This window comes from Tenrec ecaudatus, chromosome 3 (genome assembly GCF_050624435.1).
Source record: "Tenrec ecaudatus isolate mTenEca1 chromosome 3, mTenEca1.hap1, whole genome shotgun sequence".
NCBI classification, from domain to species: Eukaryota; Metazoa; Chordata; class Mammalia; order Afrosoricida; family Tenrecidae; genus Tenrec; species Tenrec ecaudatus.
The window spans coordinates 191,883,590-191,891,287 of NC_134532.1; the positions used below are offsets into that span (position 1 = coordinate 191,883,590).

Below are 7,698 nucleotides of genomic sequence, written 5' to 3' on the forward strand. Positions count from 1 at the left end.
AACATCTTTTAAACATGAGAAGAAAAAGCCATCTTCGTAGGGTACACAAAAATCAAAACAAAAGGATCCAGTGTCCTATGTTAGATGACTATACAGAATGTATGTAACTTTGTCCATGGATATCCCTGTCCCTTGACAGCAATATGGAGATGAAACGTATCAATTACTATCACTAATTACATTAAAGAGAATGGGTTTCAATCTCCATTATTTCATTATGGGTCAACTGTTTACTCACGACTAAAACCTGAAACATCTTTTGAATACCTAATGGCACACTAGTTTCCCAAAGTCACTTTTGGCGAACTGCATGATTCATTCCAATTGCTCTGTGCATTTTCGCTTGTGGTCTGTGGATTTCTTTGCTCACTGAAGAGCACAGCATTATACATTAGTTTATTTATAAGCGGATCACTTTGCCTTTTAAACAGGATGCCAACAGTCTGGATATTGGCTGTTTTAAATATTCAAGAATACAGAGCTGATTCAATCTAATAAGCCAAACGAAGCTTAAGGGACAGCACAGATACTATGGGGTGTTTGTATGAAATATCTATTTGATGTGTTCACTCAAAAGTTGAAGATCAGGAAATTTAGGTTGCAAATACCCCTCCGCCCCAGGATGAGAAGTAGCCATTAGATGACAGCTGATCTTTCCAAGAGAGTTGACCTTCCACTTTACCATTTTCTAGGAAACACACCTGCATTCTCCATTTACTTGTAAGTGTTTACAAGTAAGCTGATAAATGTACTATTATTTTAGTGGGATTCTGTCTCCGTCACAAAACTGATAAAATCACCAAAAGCAAAAGAAAAATATGCTTCTGATTCCAGGTAAAGCAACAGCACAATAGATGCAAACTACCACTGTCACATTTCAAGTCAAAGTAAATACATAATTTGAGCTCACATGCACCAAAAGACCGATCAAAAGCTATGAACACAATGTACTTCCCTCAAATGCATTAATGTGAGGTATTTTAAAAGTGTGTCTCCTCCACAGATTGCTTTGATGACTGGATATAAAAGCCTATTATGTCTATTCCTACTGTCTCTAACAGCTCCAGGAAAGCATGTTCTACATAAAGAAGTTTCCTGAATAAGCTGGTTTTAATCATTTTACAAGAAATAAAGAGTTCATATCCCTTTTCGATGACACCTTCCCGGAGTGCCATGGCAGTAACTTTCTCTTCTGCCTAAATAATTCTCACATTACAAATTCAACAGGCCAAGGGTAGGTAACAGGAAGACTGTTGATGGATAATGAGTTGAGAGTTACAATATGGTTTACGAAATGAGTCCTAGCAGTAATGATACATGTGATACTTTTTTATTAGAGTTCGCTACATATGAGACACGGCAGTTTCCAAAAAGTTTTATTTGCTCTGCATCAAATAAACTTTGGTGTATGAAGAGTAGGCTTTCTGAGTATCACTGAAGCCAAACTTGCAAAAGTAAATCTTCTCCTTTCTGAAGTTCACTTCGGGATATACACATTTTAAAGGCTGTCTCCACATTTCACAAAGAAAGAAGGATGTTGAATATTCCATATACCTGCCACCTTATCAATATATCACAACACATACCAAAATATTCACACATGGTGCACATCAATCCCAAGAATTTTTGTGACTTTGCTAAAACAAGAATGGGTTCATGCAATTTAATTTACCTTTAAACTTTTAATACTACACACGAAGAATGCAAATGCTTGCAAATAGCTGCCATCATGAAAGCCTAATTTTTACAGATATCAATGTATTACAAATGTAGTTTTGCACAACATTTGCATATCATTACATGTTTTTGAAGCTCTATTTCTGTCAAAATAGTTAGTACTTCAATATTTTAGGCTTGGTACTACATTAGCATGGATCAGCATCTGTTTTTCTGTAAAATCCTGCATAATGTATAATGTAGCTAAAACTTTGATAGTGTCCAATTTGCATAGACACCAGGAGTAACTTGGGAAATTGAATCTCTTTATCCAATTATCCACTTAGTAGCCACAAAAGAGAATGATTCCTGGGTAAAGCTAACCATTCAAAAGCACCTATACACAAATTTACTCTGGAGGCAGAGAACTTAAGATGAATTGGGCTGTCAAGTGCAATGCGAAGTGCAAACTACTGCCTACTTCGAATATTGCCCGTAGGAGCTCAGAGAACCGTGGGTCCAACCTACAAAACACACTCTTGTGTCCTCCGCCGATGACCTCTGCTTAATTCATGTTGCATGACCTAACATTAAATTCCCGCTATTAAAAATTAAAATAATAGCCTGAGAAAACCGAAGACACAGCTTTACAGAAAGATGCTGTCTCAGAGTTATTCGCCCTCTTTGGGACTGTACTTAAATGTATTTGGAAGGCATCTTACCTGTTTGCTGTACTTGTTATTGGTTTGACAGCTGTACTCAGAGCAGTGATCTGAGCCAATTGAAATGTTGTCTCCTGCTCCCACAAATGTGTTGGCTGGTGGTAGATCTTGTACGGCCTGATGTTTCTTCCCTGCAGTTGGTGACTGGGGGTGAAGCTGGACAGTAGGCAGTGGGGAACTAGATTTGTAATGCCTTGCCAGGTCAGGACTGCCAGGGCCACCATTAACAGAGCGGTATCGCCCCACGCTAGGGCTGTCTGACAGCTTCTCATTGACACTGTCATACCGCTGTCCATTTGGTTTCGAAGCTTCTACAGTGACGATGCTGCTGTAGAGGGGCTGCTTGGATTTCTTGTTTTTCTTGTCCTTTTTCGGCTTTTTGGACTTGTCATGCTGCTGGGGTGTAAAGAAGTCTTCGTGGTCTTTTTTTCCGGCCTCGTAGCCATTTTTGTTTTTGGACCTGCAGTACCGGGCCATCACTACAATGAGGATGATCAGAATCACTGTCATAATACCAGCAACCACGCCGATGACAATACTGAGTCTCTGCTTGCTAATTTCATAGCTCGGGTCACCAGCTATGTCCTGGGTGAGGGGTGTGTGCAAACTTCTGACTATCTGGGAGTCAATCACAGTTGCATTAGAAACACTCTCATTGACAAACACGTGCACCAGAGTGGTGGTGGACTGGGACGGCTGCCCACTGTCATTCACTTGCACCACCAACCTGTGCAAGCCATAATGCTTGTGGGTGAGTTTCCCTACTAAGGAAACCACACCACTGGTGGAATCAATCTCAAACAGCTTGAAGGGATTCCCTCCCACGATGCTGTAGTGAAGGTCAGCATTGATGCCATCATCGCTGTCTGTTGCCAACACTGTAGCTACAACTGTCCTGACATTACTTGAAGGTGGCAGCAAAGTGTAGGAAATGTTCCTGGGGAGTGTGACGGTGGGAGCATTGTCATTTTCATCCATCACAAAGAGAGAGACTGTGGCTGTGGCGGAGCGGGGAGGGTCTCCCCCATCCACAGCCTTGACCCGGAAAGTGTAGGTGGTCTGGTGCTCCCTGTCAAAGGACATGGTGGAGTAAATGGTGCCCGTGTCATTCTCAATGGAAAAAATGTCACTGCTCTCCTCTATGGAGAGCCTCATCTCCGCGTTTTTCCCCTTGTCAGCGTCCATCACGGTCACCATCCCCACGGGGCTGTTGGGCTGCAAGTTTTCTTTCACATAGAAGGTGAAGACGTCCTGCATAAACTTGGGGTCATTGTCATTCTTATCAGCCACCTGCACAATCACTGTGGTGCTGCCCTGGAGCACCGGGATGCCTTTGTCTTTGGCGTTAACTTTAAACTCATACCTGTCCGTCTGCTCCCGATCCAGGACCTTATTTACCAGGATGTCTCCGGAATTGGGATCGATGGCAAAGATCCCCATCACCGAGGAGTCCAAGGAGTAGGTGATCTCTGCGTTCTTCCCGCTGTCTGCGTCAGTAGCCTGCACCGTGGCCACCCGGTCGCCTGGGACATTGTTCTCATAGAAGTAAACCTCCACCACTGAATGCTCGAAGACCGGCGGGTTGTCATTGGTGTCTCCCACCTTGACCACCAGAGAGTTGTTGCTGGAGAGGCTGGGGCTGCCAGAGTCCACTGCCACGATGACCACGTTGAACTCTGGGGTGGACTCAAAGTCCAGAGGGGCCGAGGTGTGCAGGAAGTACTTTTTCTTGTTCTGGTCGCCCTCGGTGTCGCTGGCCGGCTTGAGCTGGAAGGGCACATCGCCCACCACAGTGCAGGTGACCACCCCGTTCTCACCTTGGTCTCTGTCGGACACTTGCACCAGGGCGATAGGCGTGTCAACCAGGACATCTTCGGCCACGTTGGCTACCCCATCCTTCAGTGGAATGCGGCCAATCTTGCGAATTTCAATGGACGGCACGTTGTCGTTCTCATCCTTGATGTTGAGGACCACGGTGGCCTTGTCGGTCTTGGGGGGCTGTCCGCGGTCGCGTGCCATGACGGTGAAGCGCAACTGGTTCACCTCCTCGCGGTCGATGCGATGCAGGACGCTGAGCCAGCCGGACGTCTCATCGAGTCGTAGCAGCCGCCTCACCGACTCTGTGGCCGCTCCGAACACGTACTCGATCTGCCCGTTGACCCCCACGTCCAGGTCGGTGGCGCGCAGCTGCAGGATCGGGGTGCCCGGGGCGCTGTTCTCCGCCAGGTCAGCCTCGTACACGCTTTTCTCGAAGCGGGGGCTGTTGTCGTTCACGTCGGTGATGAGCACCCGCAGGATGGCCTGGGAAGAGCGAGGGGGGTCGCCGCCGTCGCGCACCCGCAGGGTCAGCTCATAGGAGTCGCGCTGCTCTCGGTCCAGAGCCCCCTTCACGATCAGCTGAGGCTGCTTCTCCCCGTCCGGGGTGTCGGCCACCTGCAGCTCGAACACGCTGCTGCGGCCCCCCGGGCCCGTCCCGCCGCCGCCGCCGCCCTCGGGTGCAGAGTCCGGCCGCCGCTTGGCGCTGCCTGGGCCGCCGCCGCCGCCCGCGCCGTTCCCGCCGCCCCCGGGGTAGGGGGCGCTGTCGGCCGGCCCAGCGCGCCGGCCCTCGCCGCCGCCGCCCCCGGGCTCCTGCAGCAGCTCGTAGCGCTCGATGCCGTTGCGGCCGAAGTCCCGGTCGGTGGCGGTGGGCAGCAGGTAGAGCGTGCCCACCGGCCGGTTCTCCTCCACGGTGAGCGTGAGCACCGGCGACGGGAAGGTGGGCGTGTTGTCGTTAATGTCCAGCACGATGACCCGGCCCTCGAACAGGTCCACCCAGCTCTGCGAGGGCCCGATGACGGACACCTCGAAGTCCAGGAAACACTCGTTCTCGTCGAAGATCATCTGACACTGGGGCAGCTTCTCGCGGTCGATGCGCCGCTCGCTGGTACTCAGCTCGCCCGTGAGGTTGTCGATCTTCAGGTACTCGGAGCCCGACTCCAGGCTGAAAGTCACCTCGCCCGAGCCGGTCACGATGCCCAGGTCGGAGGCGACGTTGCCTATGCGGACGTCGGCGGGGCCCTCCTCGGCCAGCCGGTACCGGAGGAGTTGCTTGGCGGCCCCCAGGCTGAGCGAGAGAGGCAGGAGCAGACAGCAGCCCAGGCACCAGCCGCGCGCCCAGCCCGCCGTCCGCATCCTCAGCATCTTCTCCTGCTGCTGCTGCTACTGCTCCTTCTGACCGCAGCCCCCGGGGCGGCCCTCCCCCAGCCCTCTCCCCGCGCCCGGCCGAGGACGGCGCTCCTCCGAGAGCGGAGGGAGGGGGCGAGAGCGGCGTGCGAGTCGGCCCGCGGGAGCCGCGAGCGAGTCGTGCTCTTTTTTTGCTTCCTGCTTCTTCCGAAAGTTATTGTTTCATAATTCATGCAACGGGTGCTAATCGCTCGCTCGTCGGCCGCCTTTCAGTCCCACTACTCACAGTTCACGGGACACTGCGCGCCGCGGGCTCGGCGACCCCCCCACGAGTCATGCCCGCAGCGCGCGGAGGGTCCCCGGCGCCGGTGGTCGCGCGGTCGCCAGGGGCTGGGAGCACTCCGGCAGGCGGGCAGGCGGCGGAGTCGGGAGGTGGCGCGGAGCTCGGCGGCAGCCTCCCCAGCCAGCCAGCCCCGTTCGTCTGCGCTGCGACTCCAGTCGAGTCCAACGCACGTTCCAGCCACTCACTTCAAGCCCGGTCTCCGCTCGGGCTCCGGCTGCCCGGGCAAACGGGAGTCGTCTCCGGCCCCAGGCGTGGGGGCCAGCAACAAGCCGCTCTCAACTCCGACTCTGCGAAGGTAGCGGGGGAGCCGGCCGAGCGAGGGAGGACCAGAAACCTCCGGCAGGTCGCTTCGGGCGCCGTGGCGAGGAGCCCACGCGCGTCACTGCGCGATTCTCGACCGGGTCCTCCCGGCGCGCCAAAGAGCAGTCCGAGCCATCTCCCGAGACGCCCAGAGAGTCAGTCCTTGCTCACACCCGGGGAGCTCGGGTTTCTCTTTTTTTCTTAACTACTCTGCGCAAGGTCATTAGTCACGAAGCCTCCGCCTGAAACCGCAGCAGCCGTTCCCCCGCGGAGGCGAGGGCTGAGCCGTGCGCGCCGCGCGGTGCCCAAGTTTGGGTTCTCAGCCGCAGAGTCTGTGCCTTTTCTCACCTGCATGCGGCCCGCATGTCGGAGCAGTGGGATCTGCAGCGCTGTGCGCGATTCAGGGAGGAGATTGCAGCCTCTCTCTCCCCGCGCTCACTCTCTCTCCCTCCCTCGATCCCTCCCCTCCCTCCCCCTCTCTCCTCCCTCCTCTCCTTTCCCCTTTCCCCTTCTCCCACTCGGTCTCCTGCTTGCTCACGCTCTTCCTTCCTGCCAGTCCCAAAGCAGGGAACTCGAGCTGAACTTGATCCCTTCGCAGTTCAAAGGTGAGCCCACCAGGCTCTGAGCACTGGGGAGGTTAGCCCCCACTCCCCACACACACCAAGGCAATTAACAAAGATGCTCAATTCTTCCAGATTTCCGAAGAAAAGCAAAAGGCGTTTCAGGGGTGGGGGTGGAGGGGGGGTGGAGTCAGAGATTGCTGCCAAGTAGCTTTAAAAAAAAACAACAAAAAAAATCCTGCATGCCAAAGGGGGGGAAAGTGCCAGTCGATCGTTGCCTCGGAAGTGCCCTGCGTGGCGGGTGAATTCCGCAGTTGTCTGGTCCCTTTTTCGAGTCTCGGGGGTCTTTTGTAGGCGCTCCCGCCGCCCTCCCCGGGCTGCTGGGGCTCGGGGACACAGAACAACAACTGGGAAGCTAGGGTTCGCTCTTTGGGAGCAGGAAACCGGCAAGTTTGCCCAAAGTGGCGGTTGCTGCTGGGAGCTCGCCCGCTAGCTCCGGGCTCGAGCCTCGTCCCTCGTCCCTGACGTGGCCGCGGTGGCGGCAGCCGAAACTACAAACGCTCAGAGCCAGGGGGGGTGGGGGGGAGGGAGGTCTGGAGGAGGCGGGCGCGAGGAACCCCGGGCAGCCCCGCGCTCCGGAAAGCCCGGCTCCCGCTCCGGGCCGCTCCGAGAGTGCTCAGCCCCAGCCAGCCTTCCCTCTGCCAAAGCCGGCTCCCGCCTCCCGTCCTTTCGCTGGTGCAGCCGCCGTCAGCTCGCGGGCGCTCGCTTTCCCTCCCTCGGGCTGGGAAATTTCCTCCTGACTCTGACTAATGCCAAGTGCGTGTGTGCGCGCGCCAGCGCCGGTGCCAGAAAACCTTTTTCCTGCTCTTCCCACCCAGACCACCCGGACCCCTACCGCCCCCCGCCCCCCAGCCACACACGCTCAAAAGTGTCTGGGTTCGTGGCAGAGCATGCT

General features: G+C 54.1%; 1 protein-coding gene across 4 annotated transcripts in view; it reads right to left on the reverse strand.

Annotated features, from left to right (window-relative positions):
- Positions 1-6,633, reverse strand: part of PCDH7 (protocadherin 7) — a 496,884-nt gene extending 490,251 nt beyond the window's left edge. For 2 of the 4 annotated variants that reach the window (XM_075544454.1, XM_075544453.1), the window contains exon 1: positions 2,379-6,633. In XM_075544454.1, the coding sequence (XP_075400569.1) occupies positions 2,379-5,558 (3,180 nt within the window). In that variant the 5' untranslated portion in view covers positions 5,559-6,633. The remainder of the gene's footprint in view (positions 1-2,378) is intronic. The other 2 variants (XM_075544455.1, XM_075544456.1) reach the window with 2 other exon arrangements.
- Positions 6,634-7,698: the final 1,065 nt, after the last annotated feature.